The 25139-nt window shown below is 39.2% G+C and overlaps 1 protein-coding gene across 2 annotated transcripts in view; it reads right to left on the reverse strand.

The window, feature by feature from the left end:
- PTPN11 (protein tyrosine phosphatase non-receptor type 11) overlaps positions 1-25139 on the reverse strand; it is a 75289-nt gene that overhangs the window by 37094 nt on the left and 13056 nt on the right. Inside the window, exons 2-6 of one of the 2 annotated variants that reach the window (XM_068562179.1) lie at positions 21823-21945; positions 16166-16357; positions 14157-14349; positions 10973-11089; positions 10208-10321 (exon numbers count right to left, since the gene is read on the reverse strand). In XM_068562179.1, the coding sequence (XP_068418280.1) occupies positions 10208-10321; positions 10973-11089; positions 14157-14349; positions 16166-16357; positions 21823-21945 (739 nt within the window). Of the gene's footprint in view, positions 1-10207; positions 10322-10972; positions 11090-14156; positions 14350-16165; positions 16361-21822; positions 21946-25139 lie in introns of both variants that reach the window. The other variant, XM_068562178.1, reaches the window with a different exon arrangement.

Here is a 25139-nt window from a genome sequence, read left to right on the forward strand (position 1 = left end):
CCTGGAAGCACCTTCGGTTCTTCAATTCTCTGTAAAGATGTCAAGCATCTCCAGCAAATGAAAACAACTCTAAAGAGAAAAACCTGACACTGGAGGGGCACAGAACAAAAGCAAGGGGGGGTGGGGGGGGGAGTGGGCTGAAAGAGAAATAGTTCAAAGGAAACAAAGGAATTTCTCCAGAATGGAGCTTGTGGAATAAAACCCCTTAGCCACTGTGATGCTCTGCCCACCGGAAGGTGGCAGCCCTTCTATTAAGCAGCTGGGAGCGCAGGCCTGGATGGAAAAGCCTGGTGACAGCTCAAGGCTGCCCTCCCGGAGCATTTTTAATCATGAGGCTGGAGCCCTGATTGGGGGGGTTGTTCAATGTGGCTTTGCTTAGTCACCAAGCAGAAGATTTCTGCTAGAGAGCACCAGCAAGAATTATTTTTTGAGTCACAGCTTTGGGGTGCAGTTAAAGCCTTGTCTCCATACAACCTAACCATCTCCAAGTAGAATTTGTGGGTTTGAAGAAAGGCACTAGCTCCTCTGTCGGCTGGCAGAGCTGCTGGTGGAATCCAGGACATCTGTGTGGCTGTCAGAGAAATGCCTGCGATGCCCGTGCAAACGGAGCACAGCTTCAGACCACGACAGGGAAGAGAGGCTTGTATAACAGGAGGAGGCTGGGCTTTAAAAAAAAAACCCAATTACTAAGGAAAACAAGCTTTAAAGAGCTGAGAAAATAGAACCCCAGTTAAAAAGGTGTTGTGGAAGGTTTGTCTGTGTGTATCGTGTTTCTTTCTAAATCAGAAACAGAGGGTTCAAAACTAAAATCTGCCTGAAATTCATTACTGAGACCCTGAATGACATCCTTTTAAGCAAGTGTGTAGAGGGGTCTCAGAGACTAAAATGTGCATTCACCAAGCCTCAAACAGGGGCTCCAAATGAAAACTGCATGAGAATAAAGAGGAACATCTCAAAGCAAAGCCTGGAACATTCCTCCACACTTTTTAAGCATCAGAAAGCTGTTCCCTATTGAATATAAGCAAAGGGTCTGAAGCCAATACAAGTCTCTCTTGCTACGGAAAACAGCTCAGATTCAACACAACACAAATACTTATTTTGTGCCTACTGTGTGCCAGGCTCTCTGCTGGATTCTGGGGCTACAGTGAACAAAACAGGACTATCTGTCCTTGCGAGGCCCACAAACTGACCCGGACTATTTTTTTAGATAATATGCACACAGCAGACATAAAACAGCAGGATCAAAGTTTGTCTCTTTATTTTTTCACCAACAGTTTCATTTGAACAAGACCTCTTCTTATTCCAACAGACCTCATAACGCCATCTGCTTCTATGGATTCACAGTGACAAGAAACAAACATTAAACCAATAACTACACAAATTATTCATGAATTCCAAGGATGGTAAACTCTACAAAGGAAAGGATCTGCTGCTATGTACACATATAACAGAAGAATCAACCCAGGCATAGGGACAGGGATCAAGGTTTCCCTGAGAAAATGACAAATGACCCTGATGCTGGGAACTGAAGAGTGAAGAGATGTTAGCGAGGTGAAGTGAGGAAGGAAGAACATTCTAGTACAATCCAACCTGTAACACAATTGAATTAGCTGAAGAATCGTATTCCCATTAGGTATGTAATAGGCAGTTCAAACTTTAACATGTCTAAAATGGAAGTTGATCACCTGCCCCAAAACCCATCCCTCCCAGTTTCCCCCAAAACTCATCCCTCCGAGTCTCCCCCAAACCCATTCCTTCCATTCTTCCTCATCTAAGCAAATGGTAACTCCATCCTACTAATTAATTGCTCAAGCCAAAAACTTTCACCTTATCCTGCCTCACCTCTGTCTTAACCATACAATCTGTCAACTCTACCTTCAAATACTGACAATTCTACCTTCAAAAAAGTCTCAAGTTCTCAAGCACCTCCGCTGCTGCTGCCCTGGTCAAAGCCAACATCATTTCTCTGTTCAAATTATTGCAATTTGCCTCCCTGCCCATCTCCCTGCTTCTATCCTTCCCCTTGCAGACTGTCCTCCGTGTGGCAACCTGAGTGATCACCTCACTCCTGTGCTCAAAACTCTCCTTAGATTTTCCATCTTACTCCAAGTAAAAGCCAACGGCTTTACCCTGACCACGGGGCCCCGTAGGATCTGACCCCTCCATTATGGCTCCACCTACACTTCCCTCTTGCTCACCCTTCTCTGATGGTACTGGCCTGTCTGCTGATGGTGCACCACGTGCATTAAGCACATTCCCACTTCAGGGCCTTTGCACTTGCTGTTCCCTTTGCCTGGAATGTTCTTCCTGAGGTTATCTGCATGCCTTGCTCCATTATTTCCGTCAGGTCTCCACTCAAATGCCACTCTGTCAGAGAGATCTATGTAAAATGGTGATGCCCCCATCAGCACACTCTTTTTATCTTCCCCTACTTTATTTTCTTCACAACATTTATCACCATCTCACATAATGAATACTTACCTGCTTCTTTGTTTACTGTCTCTCCCAATTGACTCCACAAGGATAAAGACTATGACTTGTTCTCTGCTACATCCCCAGAACCTAGAACAGAGACTCCAGCATAGAGTCTGTGCTTAATAAATATTTGTTAAATGAATGAACAAATTAATCACTGCCACCACCAATGGCTACTGTTTGGGGGAGATATTTTGGGGGTGTCTGCCCAACTCCCTGTAACCTTCATCTGAGAACTATTTTTCCCCAAACACAGTGGTCTACGAAGATGTCTTTGTTCTATGTGATGGTGTCCTTGGACCAGAGATGGATGGCGTCTGAGCCAGTGAAAATCGCTGAGACTTTGATACAATGACTGAAAGTTGCTAGTTTCAATATCTGAAAGGGGTAAGAAGTAAAGTTCGTAAGTCAAGAAGCAAAGAAACCTTCTGCAGGGAAAGAAGAACGAAGCAGGTGTGTGGAGAGCCGGGGTTCTGGATACAGAGGGGGCAGTGAGATGGAAGAGGAGGGTGAAGGCAAAGACTGGCAGCCGAAGAACTATCAACAGCAAGATTTCCATCCTCAACTTGGGTCCTGCAGTCAGATGATGTCCAGGCTCAGCTCACAGGGCCCCCTGGCAACTCAGGTCTAGAGACTCAAAAGGGAAGAACAGGCACAGAGAGGGCGGATACCCTATAAATGTAGCCATGCGATACACCTCTCACAGTGACACACAAGGGCTGAATTCAGGTTTCAGGTAACTTGCACATCGCAGGGACAAAACTGCAGGATCAAAACCTGCCTGGGGGGCTTCCCTGGTGGCGCAGTGGTTGAGAATCTGCCTGCTAATGCAGGGGACACGGGTTCGAGCCCTGGACTGGGAAGATCCCACATGCCGCGGAGCAACTGGGCCCGTGAGCCACAATTACTGAGCCTGCGCGTCTGGAGCCTGTGCTCCGCAACAAAAGAAGCCACGATAGTGAGAGGCCCGCGCACCGCGATGAAGAGTGGCCCCCGCTTGCCACAACTAGAGAAAGCCCTCGCACAGAAACGAAGACCCAACACAGCCATAAAAAAAAAAAAACAAAAAAAAAACCTGCCTGATCAGGGGCTTCCCTGGTGGCGGAGTGGTTGAGAGTCCGCCTGCCAATGTGGGGGACACGGGTTCGAACCCTGGTCTGGGAAGATCCCACAAGCCGCGGAGCGGCTGGGCCCGTGAGCCATAATTACTGAGCCTGCGCGTCTGGAGCCTGTGCTCCGCAACAAGAGAGACCGCAATAGTGAGAGGCCCGCGCACCGCGATGAAGAGTGGCCCCCGCTGGCCGCAACTAGAGAAAGCCCTCGCACAGAAACGAACACCCAACACAGCCATAAATAAATAAATAAAAATTAAAAAAATAAAAAAGATATCTTATTCCATAGTTTAATAGTTTAGTGTCCATCTCATTTTGACAGAACTTCACTTCATTTCAACAAACCTAGAAATACTTTCCACTTCTTTACAGTCATGGCAGAGATATGCAGGAGACAAAAGATGTTTACAGAAAAGGACAATCTCATTTTACCACAGTAAAAAAAATTGGGGAAAGAAAGGAAAAAAAATGGGGACTCTATAGGAAAAATTAAAAACTTGGGTTTGCAATGTTTTGACCATACCACATATCCTAGAAGAAAACCACCAACCTGAATTTATTTCAGGAGCAAAGGAGAAAAGAACCAAAGAGCTTCACAAGAGACTTTGTATTTTAAGATGCAGCAAAATCGGAAGTAATTTATAAGTGTCTTCTAGGGAAGAATTACCCAAAAGAACACAAAGAGTTTCACAGAAAACCAGAAGCCGGGCATACAGACAAACAAAACATAGCTATCAGAGTTAAATTATCAGTGGCATTGCAATTTAGAGCTTTAGTTCACTTTAAAGACCATCAGAACACACAGTAAGAAGGAACTGATCCCAAATTTATCACCTTCTGGGAAACAACTAAGGTACAACCACTAAAATAATAATGCCTTGCTGTTGGATCAAACTTCAGCTTCAGAGGATTCAGATTTTAATGAGTCTCTGCTTCCACATACCTAAGTTCTTCTATAATGGTTCATTCTGTTCTCAGCCTTATTCCCCTGGCCCCAACCTTAAAGGGCAATTTTTTGAAAACTGACTGGATTTAAGAAGCAGGTACATAAGAGATCTAGAAAGCAGGCCATCAGCTACTTGGATCTAGCTTCAGTTTAAATGAAACGTTAATGCCCTGATTTAGTGCCTGACAATTTATCACCCCAGCCTGACCTCTACAGAGGACTTAGTAGAGTACAGATGTGATCTTGTTTTTTTCCATTTCCCCTGAAAGCCAACTCAGTTTTCCCCCATTTTGTTGCTAATAATGTATAACAGATGAACTGAATTTCAGATGTCACAGACTGAAACCATCAGGTCAGCGTTTAGAATCAACCTTTTTCCATGGCCAGAAAAGTCAGGCTAGGATTTCCTTCTAAGTTCTATCCTGACCCCACCAAAGGGATCATAAAAAACTCCCTACTGCCACAAGCTGTAGGAAGGTTTGACTTTGTTTCTCTAAGCATTGCCTAAGTGAACTTAAAGAATCCACCACTGCACCAGATACCCAATTTGCTGTTGTAATTTTCTTAAAGTTCATAGTCACTTTATAGGAAAAGTGGTCTGTGCAAATGATGGCCTCAGCTATTTTGAAGTGCAACATAAAAATGGGACTAGATTACAAAATAGCTCACTGGGACTTCCCTGGTGGCGCAGTGGTTAAGAATCTGCCTGCCAGTGCAGGGGACACAGGTTTGAGCCCTGGTCCAGGAAGATCCCACATGCTGCCAAGCAACTAAGCCTGTGCGTCACAACTACTGAGCCTGTGCTCTAGAGCCCGCGAGCCACAACTACTGAAGCCCGTGCGCCTAGAGCCTGTGCTCTGCAACAAGAGAAGCCACTGCAATGAGAAGCCCGTGCACCGCAATGAAGAGTAGCCCCCGCTCGTCGCAACTAGAGAAAGCCCGCGTGCAGCAACAAAGACCCAATGCAGCCAAAAATAAATAAATAAATAATAATTTAAAAAAACAAAACAAAATAGCTCACTTCTTATATTTAGCAAAAAGGTTTGATATCTTTTAATTTTAATTAAAAATACTTTTCAGACTTTAAATATGCTAACCAAAATCATGTAGGATATATAATAAAAATTAAAGATGAGTAGGGGGTTCCCTGGTGGTGTAGTTGGTTAGGTTTCTGCGCTTTCACTGCCGTGGCCTGGGTTCAATCCCTGATCGGGAACTGAGATCCCGCGAGCCACATGGCCCAGCCAAAAAAAAAAAAAAAATTAAAGATGAGTAACAATCATCACTTTTTTTAACACACAATACCAAAAAAATGTTAATATTAACAATAATCAGCGAAAAGAGAAAAATATGCATGCACAAGGCTATCCATTGTATCTTCTTTGTAATATATTTGGAAACTATCCAAATGCTCATCAATAGGTTGAATAAACTATGGTACATCCACACAGTGGAGTACTGTGCAGTAAAAATGAATGAAGACTATCTGTAGATAATACTGTGGAGTGATCTCCAATGTAATAAAAAAAAGAAGTTGGAAAAAAGTATGTAAAATTATGCTACTATTTATCCATGAAAGGATGGGTTATGAAATTACAGATATATATTTGCTTATACTTTTTGAAAGGTAATGATGAACTACAACTTTTTTTTAAATGGCTATAAATATAAGGAGGAAAAGACAGGGATAGAAGATAAACTTCTTTGAATGTACTTTTTATATTTGACTTTAGAATCAAAGGCAATATTTTATATAATTGTAAATAAAATTTTATAGAAAGAAATTTCTGAAATCCAAACATAAAATGAAACAAATAACCTAGTCGTATATCCAGTTCGTACATAACCACATAGATAAGACTATTACAAATGAGTTGAAAGCACAGTAATTTGACTATACATCTCTGAAGGATCTACCCTAAGGATTAAAAAATAAAAGCTGGAAAAAAAATTAAACTGTTTTCAGTAATGATATTATTGGGGGTAGCGGAAGTCTTATTAGTCTGAGTCCTAAATTTGAATTGGAAGTACCATTTGGACTCATAATTTATTTAAAGAAAACAATTTTTTCTAGCTTCACCCATTGAGAAGGAAATAACCAACCTGACAACAATAAACACTTCTGGCTCCCAGACTGTAGTCTCTAAATACCACTTCCCAGGAAAGGAAGAAAAAGAAGGAAGGAAGAAAGGGAGGAAAATGAGAGAAAAGCTAACTCACTCCTTGGAGAAATGACTGATTCCAGTTCTGACACGGGAAATGTATTACACTGTAACAACTTATTACACCAGAAAGTAAGGAATCTAGCAAAAACTACTAGAGTTGTATAGGAAGGAGTAGAAGCCAGCTTGCAGAAGCTCCCACTGGTCAAAGCTAAAATAATTTGAGCAACAGAAATGATAATAAATGCCATAGATAGAAGCACACTAAATATGTTTAAAAAATCCATGAGTACATATAGATTAAAAAAATTTTTTTTGGAGAATGCTATTTTGAAAACTACTTAGTAAACAGGAAAGAATCAGGCATATATCCTGCCTTGGTGACAAAAAGCTTATCTTTATAGAAATATTCCAGCTAATAATGACGAATGATAAAGTTAAGAATACCACGATCTTACACACCTTATAAGTGAATGGATCTAGGCAATAATTACCAGTTGCTGCTTAGAAAATAAAAAGAGAAGCAACAGGACATAAGCACCTCCTGACATACCATCTCATATGCAGTCTTGCCAAAGAAAAACTGGATCTAACAAAGTGTCTAGATAGATCAACTTACAAGAAATACAGGGGAGAAAGGTGTTAAAATCCACCACAGAGACACACTCAGAAAAATCCAGATCATAAGTAACTCTCTGGACAAAGGACCTGCTTTCTCCAATAACAAAAACAGTAACAAAAAACAGGGTCCTATGGTCTGAATGTTTGTGCCCCCCCAAAATTCCTATCTTGAAATCCTAATGCCCATGGTGATGGTTATTAGAAGGTGAGGCCTTTGGGAAGTGATTAGGTCATGAGCGTGGAGCCCTCATGAATGGGATTAGTGCCCTCATACAGAAGGCCCACAGAGCTCCCTCACCTCTTCTGCCAGGAGGGAATACAATGAGAAGTTGCCAATCTGGAAGAGGACCCTCACCAGACCATACTGGCACCATGATCTCAGATCCAGCCTCCAGAACTCCAGAATTCTGAGAATTCTGAGAAATATATTTCAGTTGTGTATAAGCCACCCAGTCTATGGTATTTTGTTATATCAGCTGAATGGACTAATACAGAGAGAGAAGAAAAGGGAGTGGAAGAGAAAGGAAGGGAGGGGGAAAGGATGGAATAGAGAGGCTGAAAGGGGAGTAAGAATATAAAGAGGCTTAAGATTTTAAAAACAGTGGGAATTCCCTGGCGGTCTTGTGGTTAGGACTCTGCACTTTCACTGCCAAGGGCCCAGGTTCGATCCCTGACTGGGGAACTAAGATCCCACAAGCCTCACGGCAACACAAAACAAAACGATACAAAAAGAACAGAGTTTAAAAACAGAGATCCATGGGGAACTTATTTGAAAAGTGATCCAACAACAAACAAATTTAAAAAAAAAAGACAACTAGCTTAATTGGAACAATGACTAGCTATTTGATGAACTTTTATTATATTTTTTTAGATGTGGTAGTAGTGTTTTGGTTAATTTTTTAAGAATTCCATGAATACTGAAATATTTATGATATTTCATGTGATATCTGGGGTAACTGGTGAAACTGATAATGGTACATGGGGGTTCTTTATACAAATCTATTGTATATTCAAATTTTTTTCATAATCAAGTGGGGAAAAAACACTTCCCAATTCAAACAATCTGCAAGTGTGTGTGTGTGTGTGTGTGTATATCAAGAAAATGTGAACAGTGACTGATATGTGTTAATACTAAGAAATTATTGTTAATAGTTTTAAGAGTGATAATGATATTCTGGTTATAATTTTTTTTAATGAAATAGTTACAGATGAAATAACATCTGGGATTTGCTTCAAGATAAGCCAGGGCTGGGGGAGTTAAGTGGGGTGTAGTTTAAAAAGACTGGCCAGGGGCTTCCCTGGTGGCGCAGTGGTTAAGAATCTGCCTGCCAATGCAGGGGACACAGGTGCGATCCCTGGTCCAGGAAGATCCCATATGCTGCGGAGCAACTAAGCCCATGTACCACAACTTCTGAACCTGTGCTCTAGAGCCCTCCTCCTCAACAAGAGAAGCCACCGCAACAAGAAGCCCGCGCACCGCAACAAAGAGTAGCCCCTGCTCGCCACAACTAGAGAAAGCCCACGTGCAGCAACGAAGACCCAACGCAGCCAAAAATAAATTAATTAATTAAATTAATTTATTAATAAATAAAAAGACTGGCCAGATATCAGAAATTGTTAATGCTGAGTGATAGGTATATATTGCTATAATTATACAATTTGCTCTGCTTCTGTATATATTTGAAATTTTGCATAATAAAAAGTTTTTAAAAATAGGCTTTTCATTCAAATTTTGATGTAAGATTTCTAAAATTTCTGTACTTATCCCTCTCTCAACTCAAAGCTCCTTAAAGACGAAACCCTGTCCATCTTGTTCACCATGGTGTCCTTGGTGACTAACCCAATGCTGGTATAAAAGAATAAATGTGAGGTCAAGTCCCTGGTTAGCAATGTTCAGCAATGACCATGACTGTTCTATTCTGTACACATCCTCAGTGCTGCAATTCAATCAATATTTGTGGTACAGAAGTTGGACAATTTATTTAACCTCCCTGAGTCTGAGGCTCCTCGTCTGTAAAATGGAAATAATATCTCACCAAGTTGATCTGACATACTGTGGTTAAAAGGACTTCATGTGGCCATTCATTTGTTCATTCATTCCACAAATATTTATGAATTCTAAAGTCCTACAAAAAGTATGGAATAATCATTCCCATAAACAGAGTAGTATTAATAAAATAACATAAATATTAGCTAAATGTAAATACTCATTCAACAAACATTTATGGAGTTTCTGCTGTGTACCAGGCACTGTGCTACATGCTAAGAATAACTATGAAGGTAAATATGGCACACACACACAAAAAATTGTTTTGGACGAAGTTTTCTGTCACAGAGATGATAACGGAGAGAATAAGATTACAATGAGTTGGCAGGTGACAAACTTCAGTGCAACAGGAACACAGCCCACTCCCACTGGAGACATTCTCCTACCCAAGCTGGTTTCAGGAAAGAAATCAGTTCACTTAACCTCTCAAAGTTATAAATTTCAACTCCCAGATTAAAGCCACCATGAGATAACTGTCTTTCACTTATTCACTGCAGTAAAGCTATAGATTCTTTCTAAAGACCCCAGCCAATGCTGGAAATCTTCCGAAGAATTAGATTCTTTTCTTTTTCTGGGGTTTTGCCAGCAGTCCAAACCAAAAGACCCAAATGGAGCTATTGGCTCATCCATTTAATATTAACTGCCAACTCCCTTCTCCCAGAACTTAACGCCACTCTATTTGAAAAAGCCCCCTCAGCAACTTGTTCCATGTCAATCAATGGCCAAATTAAGAAAGGACGCAGATCCGAGTCTTTCAGATCCAATCCCAAACATGAAACCAACTTCTCTTCCATTAAGAACAGGATTTAATAAATCATGTAAAAAAATTTTTTTAATAACTTACCTCAAATTCTTCCCAAAAGCCTTGTTTGACTTTATCTGTGGTCTCAGCTAATTTGCTTAGTTCTCGAACCCGACTTTCTATTTCAGCAGCATTGATACGAGTTGTGTTGAGGGGCTAATCAAATTCAGCAGTTGGTGTGAAATGAAGAAAGTATTACAGAAAAAATGTTAATGCAAAAAAAAAAAAAAAAAAGACTTCTATGTTGGTGTTCATAGAGGCAAGGACAGGAAGTTCACAGTAAAAGTTTTCAAATAGAGTTTCACTTTCCTTTCTGTTCTTTCAGGAAATATATCTTTCTTCAATCTCCACACGCTTTGCTGATATAAATTCAAACCTATTTTTCTTTATAAATAGACCACAATGTTAGAGATGGTATCATTTGCCACTAAGTAATAAGTGTGAGCTTTGAAACAGCAGTAACTCCAAAATGTAAAGGTATGATCACCTAAAGGTAACCAAAGGGGCATCTACAATGAAAATGTGATAAAAACTTTGCTTTAAAAACTCCATAAGGCCTTTTAGAATTACATATGGAGATAATCATGAAAATGATGTAATATCTAGAATTTGTTTCCAAATATTACAAGAAGAAGGTAGTGAGTGGAGTAATAAATGAAACAAGATTTGATGAGTTGATCGTAATTGAAGCTGGGTGATGGGTACATGGAGGTTCACGATACTATTCTACTTCTGTCTGTTTGGAATATTCTATGTTCGGACTTAAACTCTATAAGGAGGGGGAGTTTAGCTTTCCAAAATGCTTACCTGCTTGAGTTGCAGTACTGTGCCCAATGTTTCTACCATAGGATTCTTCTTGTAATGCTCCACGAGATCTGTCAAAGAGTCAAACCGTTCTCCTCCACCAACATCATATTTCAGTTCCTTTCAAGACAAAAAAAAAAAAATTATGTTCATGGCCTTTATGTTAAATTACTGTTTTTCCCAACTCAAGTACAGAGACTAACTCTCCCCCAATAATGGAAAGATTGAAGAGCTGTAAGAGCACAAAGAAAGGGAAGCAACAAAGATGATGAAAATGGAGAAGCAGATCCAATGTAAAAGAGTTCATTGTGAGGTGTGAGAAGCTCTAAGTAAGTATCCAACACTAACTAGGCCACAAAGAAGTTTCTCCCTCATAAGTTAACTAAATAGCTAGAAAAAAAAAAAAGAAAAACCATATTTACTGTTTACTTATACTCTAGGCTAAGTGACTATACACAAGGCTGCTGAACAGAAGATAAATAACTACTTCTCTCTGAAACACAACAAACTCTAAGGCTGGTGAGGCAGCATTGAAGCCCAATATACAAGCCTTTACTTTCATCTTCTAATGAAAACTTAAAAGGGAAATTATAAACAGAGACCAGGAAATTTTTTCTGACAAGGAGACCAGAATAGGCTGTTTCAGGAAAACAACAGGAAAATGGTTAAACTTAGAAAATACAAAACCCTAGAAATGATATATGAAGATATTTGGGTATGACCTTTTATTTAAAAATAAATCGAGCGAGCGGGGAAGAAGCACTTTCAGAATGACAGAGTAAGGACCTCTGAAAATCTGCTCTTTCACAAAAGTAACAAGAACCCTGACAAAAATTGTCATCAACTTTTTCAGAACTCTGAAAATTAACCAATAAAGTTCAAGGAGCATTTATTCAAGAAAAAGATTGAACCTTGATAAGAACAACAAATTGTTGCCTTTTAACTTGCCCTATTCCCACCTACCTCTCCCCAGCTTCTTGGTAGCCTTGAAAACCAATAGTCTCATAACCACAATAGCTGTGAAAACAAAGCAGCTTAGCATAACTGGGGTAGATAGATGGATCTGGAGCTCTTTCCAGACCTATCCCTAGACAATTATCACTATCTGATCTGTTTAGCAGATCCCTGGGAAAGCCTTATTTTCAGAGCTTGTCTTTATTTGATTGCCTTACAGCTTACTCAGCCTGCCTTCAGGGGATCTCCCAAAAACAATTAGCAGCAATTGTTTAATACCACAGCGGCCTAAGGCAGCAATACCAGTCAAGGCAAATAAGAGATTGATCAAAAACTTAAAAGGAAAATCCAGGCAACGTCCACAGCGGGCTCTGAAGACCTCCAACATATCCTTGAGAATCTAGAAGGACATGTGCATGTGCATGTACATGGCTGTGTGAAGTCCAGCAAAGATCCAAAAAGGCCCTAATCTTTACCTCTAGCTGATCCTGAGGTTCTGTGCAAGCAGGAAGTGAAGGCTAAGGCAGAGTTTTAAGGTGCCAGAGCACTGAAAGCAGTCGTGCCCCAACACACACACACACACACACACACACACACACACACACAGCCTCCCTGGCAAAGGCTGGGAGATTTAATGTTTCAAGGCATTTAAGGAAATCTCTGTTCAATCATTAATTGATCACTAAGCTACCCAAGCAAAGACTTCAGTGGCCACACAAGACAAAGACAGGAAAGTCACTGAACACACAAACAGCAACAACAACTACAGGAACAATAAAAAGTAGCAACAACAAATAATACTGTCTCAGAAAGGAGGGCAAAGGATTTATATTATATTATTTAAAATGCCTAGTTTCCAACAAAAACTTATGAGACATGCAAAGAAACAAGAAAATATCATCCATACTTGGGGGTGGGGGGGGAAGGGTGGGAAGCATTCAACAGAAACTGTCCTTGAGAAAGCCCAGACAAAGACTTTAAACCAGCTAGTATAAATATATTCAAAGAACTAAAGGAAACTATAAATTAAAAGAAAATATGAACATGATATCTCATCAAATAGAGGATATCACAAAATGATAAATACATAAATGTACATAATGTTCATAGCAGCATTATTCATAATAATTAATGGGCCAAAACGCCCATTAATCTTTTAATGGATAAACAAAATGTGGTATATATCCATACAACAAAATGTTTGCCAATAGTTTACTGACACATGCTATAACATGGATAAACCCTGAAAAACATGCTAAGTAAAAGAAGTCAGTCACAAAAGGCCACATATTACATGATTCCATCTATATAAAATATACAAAATAGGCAAATCCATTGAAACAAAGAGGTTAGTGGTTGCCAAGAGCTGGGGGGAGGGGGAAAAACGGGAAGGGACTGGTAATGAACCCAGGGTTTCTTTTTGGGGTGATGAAAATGTTCTGGAATTAATGTTGTTGGCTGCATAATTTGTGAATATACTAAAAACCACCAAATTGTCCACTTTAAAAGGGTGAATTGTATGGTGTGTGAATTGTATCTCAATAAAGCTGGGTTTTTTTGGGTTTTTTTTTTAATCTTATTGAAAAACTGAAGCAATAAGTGAATAGACAGTTGCTATTTAGGAAACTATGTCAAAACAAAGTTTGATGTAGTTGACCAAGAACCAACCTCCTTGGTCCAGCCATCACATTAAAAACAAGAAATGGTGAGTTCAGTTCTCCCAGCCTTAACCAGAATTCTATAATATGAAAGTACATGTAGTCACAGGCTAGACTGTGCTGACCCAAGGGAGAAGCTGAGGCCATCGCTTTCGAAATTGAGACAGAGGCAGACTCCAGCTATAACCAAGCACAGATTGAGATACTACAGGGCTGGGAATTCCCTGGCGGTCCAGTGGTTAGGACTCTGTGCTTTCACTGCCGAGGGTTTGGGTTCAATCCCTGGTCAGGGAACTAAGATCCTATAAGCTGCGTGATGCAGCCAAAGGAAAAAAAAAAATACTGCAGGGCAGAAGGTGATGTACTGAGGCATGACTTAATCTGCCAGAGATAGAGAGGAAATAAGTAATTTAATAAAGTTCTGAAATGATGAAACAGTTATAATTAACAAGGTACTAAAAGTGTAGAAGCCCTTAACTAAATGACTTTGGAAGTAATGGTGTCGGTCTTCTCCCAGCAGAAAAACCACCCAAAGATGACATTTCGCCAGACCCACAGTTCAATCCGGGCTTTACCTGACAGCGGATCATAACGTGGGTCACTTTAGACTTGCCGTCATTGCTCTCCCCTTTGTCATCTCCGGTTCGGACAGAGAGAACAAAATCTCCAGGGTGGCTCTGGCTCTCCCGCACAAGAAAGCTACCGTGTTTCCCTTTCTCGGTTAATAATTTCTCTGCTTCTTTCCCAGACAGATGTCCATGAAACCACCTAAATTTTTTTAAATGAAAAATCAATTGAGTTCTGCCATGGGCTCACAACATTCTTTCACAAAACTACCATACATAGTCACCTCTACTCAACACAATTAAAAACAGGCACGTTCCTCCAAGAGATTGATCCATTCCACATAAGCCAGAATTGCATCCCAAGCAGGCAGGAAAAAAATGACAAAGATATTAAGAGTGACCATTAGGGGAGTTCCCTGGTGGCCTAGTGGTTAGGATTCTGGGCTTTCACTGGCATGGCCCAGGTTCAGTCCCTGGTCAGGGAACTAAAATCCCACAAATCACGTGGTGTGGCCAAAAAAAAAAAAAAAATGACCATTAAACTCCTTAAATGAGCCCACAGTCATTTGGAGGCAAATATCCTCAATCTTTCCTATTTTCTTTTAAATCCCCCATCTTTTAAAAAGGCAGTTTGTCATTTCTCCACTGCCAAACCCTAAAAGAACCAACTATTTAATCACAGTCATTTAAAGAAGTTATAATAGAGAGTTATGGTAGCGACAGAGAATCACTTGAATGTTTGCCCTTGCTTTGGCATGCAAACACTACATTAAAAAGGATCTTCATTATAAATTAGTTCAAGCATTCCAAGCTTTTCCAGATTTCCAATCTATACTTCAATAGCCTCCAAGTTTGCTGTCAACATCTTTGGACTATCTACTGGGTTATCATTTCAAATTTTAATGCACATAAGACTTGGAGTAGAGGCAAGGGATTTTGCTAAAAATGTGAATTCCCATGCCTCACAATCAGAGATACCAATACACTAAGTCTGAATGGGGCCCAGCAATCTGCATTTTTAACCAGCACAGCAGAGTCCTAACGTAGGCCGTCTGAGGTCAAACTTTGAGACAATGCTACTCTAAGCTACTATAGAAAACATCTTAACATAGTCATATTAATAATGTGGCTTTTTCCCTCAGGATCTTGGTGAGGAAACAAGCATGATCATAGCACATAGTGCTAATGGCTCAACACTAAAGGAATATACTTCGAGGTATTTTTCATCTACCCTCACCTGAACAGAGTAAAATTAAATAAACTGCACAGAGTTGGCTGACAGCCTTTTGCTTAATAATTTGGCTGGAAAACTATTATCAGCATAAAATACCAGTGACACAAAGGTATAAGTAGAAGAAACCTACTTGAAGACAGAAAATATTCAAACCTAATTAAGAGACCCTGATTTGGTACTGGGTCAGAGAGAAGAGACTGGGAATGCAGAAAACCAATAAAATCAATGCAAGTTAAGTCAAGCCCCAGCTTTTATCAGCTTAGTTCCAACACTGGGGAAAGATCTCTGAAATAATACAATTCCCTCTAATTAGGGTCATTCTCACACATTTGTGGATATAACATAAAAGAACTGATGAAAAATCTGACCGAGTTCTCTGCTTTCCCACTTCTGAGCTTAAACTGACATCTGTTGGTGGCACTGCTGAATAGCTGGTCAGAAGCTACTACAGGGAACTGCTATTTTGGTGTTCCCATTATCATTTGTTTTCCTCTCCTAACGCTCAAAGTTCAATAACGCTCAAGTTCAATAATCTTAAAATTACTGCATGTATCAAGTATATACAGGAATAGTCTGAGACTTCTGTAGAACGAGTGTAAGTAACACTGACTGAAGTTTTTGCAAGAAAAGGCCACTCAGAATAATCTGATCCTATTACTCTTACTTTAGTAACACTTTTAAGATTACAGTTTGAGAAACAGAAGTCAAACCCCCATAATGCATTCACCTCACACCTATGGCACGGGAGAGATGCAGACTCTGCAGTTACGAAAATGTAACTGACCTTTCAGAGGTAGGATCTGCACAGTTCAGAGGATATTTGAGCTCAATAACATCTCCATTCTTCTCTTTTAATTGCCCATGATGTTCCATGTAATACTGGACCAATTCAGCCAAAGTGGCAAACTTCTCCCCTCCATACAAGTCATAGTAATCACCAGTGTTCTGAATCTTGATGTGGGTGACAGCTCCATTTCTTCTAAAATAGTCCATTAGAAAAGTGGGGGGAAAAGACAAATAAAGAGCTATACTAGTAAAAATGGATCTCATATTCATTATCAGATTTCACCTAAACGTTGAAACAAACCCAAGGAATGTACAAGTTTACGCTTTTCCTAAACAAATGCAGTGAGTGAAATAACCACACAGTCAACCACTTCAACACAAAGGGCTCTGCGTATATTAAGTGACAATCATTTTTCTCATCATTAATTAATCAAGACAAATATCACTAAAATTAAACGTACATTTACCTTATAATCCAGTAAACCCACTCCTAGTATTTTGCCCCAAAGGAATGAAACTGCATGGCTACCAAAAGCCTTGTACAAGAATATTCATTGCAGCCTTTTTGTAGTAGAAAAAATTGAAAGGTCAAATATTTATGGCCAAAATGGATACACAAATACTCATACAATGAAATATCACACAGGAATTTAAATAAAAGAGAGAGAGGACCATTGATATATACAATCAACTTAGGTGAATCTCAAAAACATTACGTTAAGAGAAAGAAGCCAGACACAAAAGAATATATACTGTATGACTTCATTTATATGACATTGTAGAATAAGCTAGTCAATGGGGATAGAAAAGAGAAGACTGGTTGCCTCCTAGGGGGACGGAGAATAGAAACCGGCACCAAGAAACTTTCTAGGGTGATAGAAATACTCAAGATTTTGATTGGAGTTTTGGTTGCATTGATAAACACATTTGTCAAAATTCATCTCACTATACACTTAAGATACTATACATAATTGTATCTTTAAAAATCATTTTAAAGACATATAATTAACGGAGTTTCCAAAGTGAGATAGCTAGTATGTCAACCCAATGAATTGACAACACTGGCCAAAAGTTTCTAAAACTTGGTATTTTAGTTAGCCTAGGCACTTTGATGATTTCCATTTGGTTTTCTGTACTACTAAGTACATCTCAAGGACACCCATAATCATCTTTGTGGACCCAAGGGGTCTGGCAACCCCAAAATGGTAATCACTGACCTATATTTATTTTTTAGTCTGACCCTATAGTGTTATTGATGAAGCCTCTGTTAAATATAAACACACTTCTACTAAAGATAAAGGAAAATGGAAACGAAGGAAAGTAAGAAAAATTGTCCTACAATGTTAATAACAATACCTACTTCTAATTTTTGGTTACAGTCTTTTCCAGTGGGTAAAAAAGGCACTTCGGGTCTCTCTCCTCCAGCTACACCTGATTCTATTTTAACACCTCAGCTTTCTATCTCTAACCTTGACTTAACATATCACAAAAACAGATATTTCAGGTATGGACTATAAAGCAACATAGATGGATCTCAAAAACATGATACTGGGAATTCCCTGGCAGTCCAGTGGTTAGGACTCGGCGCTTTCACTGCAGGGGCCCAAGTTCAATCCCTGGTTGAGGAACTAAGATCCCGCAAGCCATACAGCGCAGCCAAAATAAAACATGATATTGCATGAAAGAAGCACAATGCAGAATGATATGCTCAGCATGTACCATTTATGAAAATTTCAGAACGCACACAAGCAATATTATACATTATTCATGACACAGACATACATATATATTCTATTTTATTATTATATTACTTTTATGTTATATTACTTATTATATTATATGCACTTTTTTTTTAACGAACTAGAAAGAAATACACCAAACTCAGAAAGTAGCTGTCTCTGTGGCAAAGAGAAGAACAGCAGGAAGGGTGGTGAAAAATGGAAATTTTGCTTTTTTTTACATTTTATTTTGAAGAAAAAAATGACTGGCAATAAATACAATATGAGTAATTGGACATAATTTTTTGTATTTTTCTGTATTTTTCTTCCTCAAAATTAAAAAAAGGGGCTCTTCCTTGACTAAGGCAACTTAAATCATCAAATTTTCAGCATGGGCACATAACAAAAAGATTAGATCACCTGTAGAAAACTAGAACAATAAACTTGTCATTTATGCATGCACACACACACACATGCATCTCAGTGTCTATAATATACATCATATACATAAGAAAACATATATAAAGTGAAACTTGGCAGTTTAAGAGTTGTTAAAAGCACTGGTTCTAAGACAGTTCAACAAAAAGATATACAAATGACCTTTAACCTTATTAAAAGATGTTCAGCTTCAATCATAAGAGAAATTAAAATTCATTGAGATACCATTTCTCACCTATCAGGCTGACGAAAGTGAAAAGCTTGACAACACTCAGCTGGAAGCTGTGGAAAAACAGGGACCCTCAGACACTGCTGGTGAGAATGCAAAATGGTACAATCACTGTGGAGGGGAATTTGGAAAAACTATACCAATATATATTGACTCTCTGCCCCAGTCATCTCACTCCCGGGAATTCACCTCTGAAGATACATTTCCAAAAGCACAAAACATATGCAAAATGTTATCATATTAAATGCAGTATTATTTATCATTGTAAAATATTGGAAATAACTAAATTCCCATTTTTAGGAAATTGTATAAAGTTACATGCTATGCAGTTAATTTAAAAAATGAGAGAGATCACTAAAAGATTTCTGTAAGTTAAAAAAGTAAACTACAAAGAAATAGATTTAGTATTCCACTTCACGTGTGAAAAGAAACACAGAAAGATAAACCATAAATTAATAAAACTGGTTACCTACAGGGATGGAAATAAGGTACACGGGGTAGGGATAAGAATAAGATTTGTCAGAATATACCTTTTTATACAGTTTGACTTTTAAATCTTGTAAATGTTTCACATATTCAAAAAATAAAATCAACAAGGATCAAAAAAATGAGTACAAAACCAAAAAACTGAATACAGAAAGAAAGAAATGACTTTAACTTTGCAGTAAGTTCATAACTACACAGAAAATTAATTCCTGTAGCTTTTGAACACAGTACAGATCGTACACCCTTAGTGGGATATATGCTGTGAACAGAAACACTCCAGATAAATCATGAACTTTACTTAATGGGTTTGTAATTAGAAATGATAATGGTATAGTAATTCTGAAACTATCTTTGTATTATAAGATTGGGCAAATGAGGTCATACATTGATGCTGCTGTGAAACACGGTTCTCTCTACAGAAGGGAAACACAAATACGGAATGGGAAAAGGTAAGGAAACTGGGCTGAACTGGAGCTATCAAACTTGTTTGATATACATTTATATATTTATTGATACTGATATATTTAAAATTTGGTTTTAAATATATAAGTATTTCCCAGCTCTGTCTACTATAAGGGCCTAGAAGCAATGATACTCCAGAAGACGGGGCAAACAGATATTATGTGCTTCCTGATGTGAAATAAAGGGATGGCTTCAAAATCCACTATTGAAATGACGAGAGAAATTTGAATATGGACTGTGTGTTAGATAACATTATGGAATCACTTAAAATTTCTCAAATATAATAATGATACTGTAGTTATACAGGATGTCCTTGTTCATAGGACATGCACACTGAAGTGCGCAGAGGTAAAAATAAGCATCCTGACATCTGCAACTTATTTTCAAAAGGTTGGGGGAGGGGAGAGTATATACATACACACAAACACACACTCAGAGAAAAAGAGCAAACATGGCAAAATGTTAACAGGTAAAGAGAATGTGGGTATTCACTGTACTCAACTTTTGACTTTCCTATAGGTCTGAAATTTCTCAAGATAAAAAGTTGAGGAAAAAAAAAAAACAAAACCTCACCAGTTCTGTAGTCCCGGCTCTGCCACTTACTAGCTATGAAACCAGCTTTGTAAATTAACCTCTGTGCTTCAGCTTACTCACCCCTAAGATGAAGGTAACAGTGGTATTTATTCATAGGTTGTTGGAGAGATTAAATAAAATGATATGTGGAGAGTGCTTAGCAAGATGGCCTGGAATATGTCAAGCCCTCAATAACGTTTGTTATCATCCTCCTCCTCAACATCATTGTTGTTATTATTATATCATCTCCATCCAAACTCTTACAGGTCAAATGTCACTCAACTGTAGGTTAGAAGTCTGCTAGAATAAGCCTGGAAAAATTCATGAAGGCTTCTGCCCTCTCCTTGTAGCAAAACGGAAGTAAAAGCCAACAATGTGAGCTCCTTGAGAAACTAATCGATACCAAAAAGGGACTTCCCGAATCCCAAAGGGGTCCTAAATAAATCCTCAGAACATGTTTTCCTTACTTCTTTATTTAAAAAAAATAATAATAAAAGCAAATTCATAGAGCAGTTCAGTTCTGGCTCCTGGAATGAGCTAGAGAACGGAGAATAAGTACATAAGAGAAAGTCAATTTCTAGAAAAACTCTCCCACATGTGTCCAAAGAGACATGTAACAGATGTTGGCAATACTGTTCAAAACAATTTTAAACAAACTAAAAACAACTCAGTGTCCAACAATAGAGGATGGGATAAACTGTGGTATATGCACACCTTCGAATATTATATAGCCATTAAAGTTAATAATTAGATCTATATGTATCAGCACAGAACTCAAAAAAAATTTAAAGGTAGTCTCAGCCATGGATATGAATTCTAAAAACACACAAACCAACCTCATATCATTCACACATAGTACAAATGCAGTACAAGTATAAAAACATGTTCAGGAAGGAGATATACCAACCTCTTGATGGTGGTTTCCTCTGAGGAAAGAGGGAGGGGAATGGGACTGGGCAGGGGAACAAACGGGACCACAACTTCCTCAGTGATGTTTTATTTCTTGAAAAAGAAAAGTGATCTGAAGAAACTCTTCTCCTTCTTTCTTTCTTTCTTTCTTTTTTTTTTAAATTAAAGTATAATTGATTTACAATGTTGTGTTAGTTTCAGGTGTACAGCAAAGTGATTCAGTTATATACTTTTTCAGATTCTTTTCCCTTATAGGCTATTACAGGATATTGAGTATAGTTCCCTGAGCTATACAGTAGGCCTTTGTTGTTTATCTATTTTATATATAGTAGTGTGTATCTGTTCATCCCAAGCTCCTAATTTATCCCCCGCCCCACCTTCCCCTTTGGTAACCATAAGCTTGTTTTCTACATCTGTGAGGCTGTTTGAAGAAACTCTTAGGAAGTATTTTTCCCATTCAGTAATCAACAGACGGGAAAGAAAAAGTGCAGGGAACAAGGATTGAGCCTTGCTTTGGATTGAACCAGGATCGACCCAGGCCTTAAGAACTTATGTTATGCTCCAGCTCATCCTCAGTGGTCTCTCAAGAGAGAAAAGCCCCCCTTCAAGCCCCTTCTGCTGACTCCCCGAGTCTCTCACTCCCAGGAGGCCACGTCCTGAACCCCACAGCAGGCCTGAATCACACCTGATCTGTGGGCCAGGGCACTGGCAAGGCCTCACCCACAGGGCAGCAGGCAGACCTTCAGACTCTAAATGAGGGTCGCAAGTTGTCCACATGTGGTCTTAACATTTCCCCCCTGGAAAACACTCTCAGGATTCTCTTTTTTTCTTCCAACTTACCTAACAGAAAGTGTAAAGTCTCCAGGGTTACTTTTACTGGGCCTTGCCAAAAAACTGCCATCAACTCCTCTTGTCAACAGTAGGTTTTCTGCCTCCACGCCAGTGATATTTGGGTGAAACCATCTTGAGAGAGAGAGAAATAGACCAATGAAAAATAAAGGACTCTGTCAGCACTACTTCCCACACCGTCACAGCTAAAATGCTTATTAGTAGAGTAGCAAATAAGAACACCAACACAACCCCTCTCCCTTCCTCTCTTTGGTCACCGCCTCCTCGTCTTCCCCATGGTAGGGGCTTGAGATCCTGCTAACACAGTAGAGGGGGCTGGGGGCATGGTCAGTGGGATTGGGGCTGAGGTGGATGCTATTTATATAGGGTGGTGGGGAGGGCCTTAGCAATAAGGTAACATTTGATCAGACCTGGAAGAAATGAGGCAGCAATACGCAGCCATATAGGAAAGGAACATATCAGGCAGAGGGAGGAACAAGATCAAGGGCATGGGGGCAGACCGTATTTGACATGCTCAAGCACTCAAGAGGCCAGTATGCTTGGAGCAGAACAGGCAAGGGACAGAGCAGCAGATGAGGCCAGAGAGGTAATGAAAAGCCGGATGATGCAGGGCCTCGGAGGACACTGTAAAAACTTCAGCTTTTATTTTTTGTGAAATGAGAAAGGACTAGAGGGTTTTAGGCAGAGGAGCAGCGTGATCTGACTTATATTTTTAAATCATCTTCAAGCTATCGTGCAAGGGTAGAAGCACACAGATCAGTTAAATAAGCTATTGTGATAATCCAGGCAAGAGATGATGGTACCAAGGACCAAGGTGGTGGAAGGAGTAGTGATAAACGGTCCAACTGGGAATATTTTAAGGGTAGCCAACAGGATTTCCTAATTTATTACATATGAGATGGGAAAGAAAGAAAGGAGTAAGAACAACTCCTAGGTATCACGTCTGGGCAAATGGAAGGTTGGCGCGGTACCGTGTACGAGATGTGGAAAAAGGGTGGGGAGAGGAAAAATCAAGTGTTAGATTTGGTACGTGTTAAATCTTTTTTTTTAAAATTTATTTATTTTTTAATTTTTATTTTTGGCTGCGTTGGGTCTTGTTGCTACGCGTGGGCTTTCTCTAGCTGCGGCGAGTGGGGGCTACTCTTCGTTGTGGTGCGCGGGCTTCTCATTACAGTGGCTTCTCTTGTTGTGGAGCACGGGCTCTAGGTGTGCAGGCTCAGTAGTTGTGGCGCACGGGGTTAGTTGCTCCGCAGCATGTGGGATCTTCCTGGACCAGGGCTCAAACCCATGTCTCCTGCATTGGCAGGTGGATTCTTAACTACTGCGCCACCAGGGAAGGAAGCCCTGGTACATGTTAAATATGAGATGCTTAATCATCTGAGTGTCTGGTACATATTAAGCACTAATGGTTAGATATTACTGACAATCATAACAATAACTATAAGATTGTTCTGACAAGAAATAATCAGAAAAGGCAAGAATCTAGACATAGTCTATCAACATTCCTGTTGTTTACATTAACTGAAATTTATTTTCTTTTTAATTTTTCCTATAGCATCTTACTAGCATTTTGGGGAAAATCTAAACATCATTCTGATTATCCTAGAGAAAAATCACAGGGTTCAGATCAAAACATATTAGTTTGCTTTTTACTCCCCCTGAGAGCCTGTCAGAAGATCGAGGCAGAATTTTGCCCAGGGAAAACTCAACCTGAATTTATAAGATACCTATCATTCCAGCATCCAATACTTTTGCATACAGTATGATTACTAAACTACCCTTTTTTTTTTTTTTTAAATCTTGTCCACACCTTCTTTAATCTATGGTTCCCACCTGAGTCCCCATAGCCCTAAGGAATCAAAAAGCAATAACGGAAGACTTCCAGTTACTTTTAACTTTTCAAAAAGTATAGTGAAAATCTTACATTAATCTTCAATTTGTCTATCTGTATAAGCTAGTTAAAATGTCAAATCTCTTTTGCTTTTGGCTACAAAACAATTATGTTACTTGGTGTGATAGTCTGAAGCTGAGTGGCATATATGTTTTCTTCTACAACAAAAAGGGAAAACTAATTATTATATGATGAATAGAGGTTAGGAAACAATTCTCTTTAGAATACTGGGTTTATGGTTTAAAAAAAAAAAAGAGGAGACCCCAGAAGTGAAAAAGCTGAGAATCGCTGGCATGTGGTGGCAAAGCTTTATGGGTAGGAGCACGGACTCTGGAACCAGACTACTTTGGTTCAGATCCCAGCTCTGTGTGACCCCAGGCTAGTTATTTAAACTGTTAACTCATCTATAAAATGGGAATAGCAACAGCACTGTGTCATAGGGTGTTGAGAGGATAAAATGAGTTAATATTTATAAAGTGTCTATAACAGTGCCTGGATTTCAGGGTAGCCAAGGACAATGATGACTGCCTAAATTCACACCTTCCCACATATCCTTCAAAAACAATACGGGGGACTTCCCTGGCAGTCCAGTGGTTAAGACTCTACGCTTCCAATGCAGGGGGTGCGGGTTCAATCCCCATGCCACACAGTGTGGCCAGAATAAATAAATAAATAAATAATTTTAAAAAATTAAAAACTAAGGGGAAATTTTTTAAAAATATGGAATTTTTAAAAAAGAACAAGTAAAACCACACAATAACCTAACCATGCCCTCAACATAAGTAGAAGACAGAGAATGCCCAAACTTCCAAATTACCTGTAAGTAAAAAAAGAAGACATACCAGATCTCAGTAGTGATCTCTCATCTTCTTACTGCAACCCTCTGTGCCAAGCCAAGGGCATTCTGAGAAAAACTGCATGTCAGAGAGAACAGGGGAGCTAGTGGCAGGCCTAAAATTGCTGTAAAACCACCTCCAGAAAGAGAAAGTCCACCTTGAGTGTGAAAATACTGAAAAAGTTTTCTTGTAAATCAGAGCCCTATTTATAGGAAAGGGGAGTGATTTAAGGTGTAGTGTTAGAAACGCATGGTCTCTGGGGAAGAAAAAGGCAAAAAAGAGACAGGATCCATTTGGCAATTAGGTGACAAAAAGGAAAGGAAGTAGAAGGGGGAAATTTATTTACCTGCAAACAAACAAGCAAAAAACCCAGAGGACAAATAACCTCTCCCCTACCACAAACACAAATACATACACAAATCCACGAAAAAAAAAAACCCTGGATTTTTCTATACTGACAGAAGAAGATGCCATTGAATTAGGAACCTTTAAAATATTTAAAAGCCACAAAATAAATAGGAAAAAAGTGAATAAGTCTATACAAAGTTACTACAAAAAAGAAGAGTCACACATCAGTCAGC

This window comes from Eschrichtius robustus, chromosome 14, assembly GCF_028021215.1.
Source record: "Eschrichtius robustus isolate mEscRob2 chromosome 14, mEscRob2.pri, whole genome shotgun sequence".
Lineage (NCBI taxonomy): Eukaryota > Metazoa > Chordata > Mammalia > Artiodactyla > Eschrichtiidae > Eschrichtius > Eschrichtius robustus.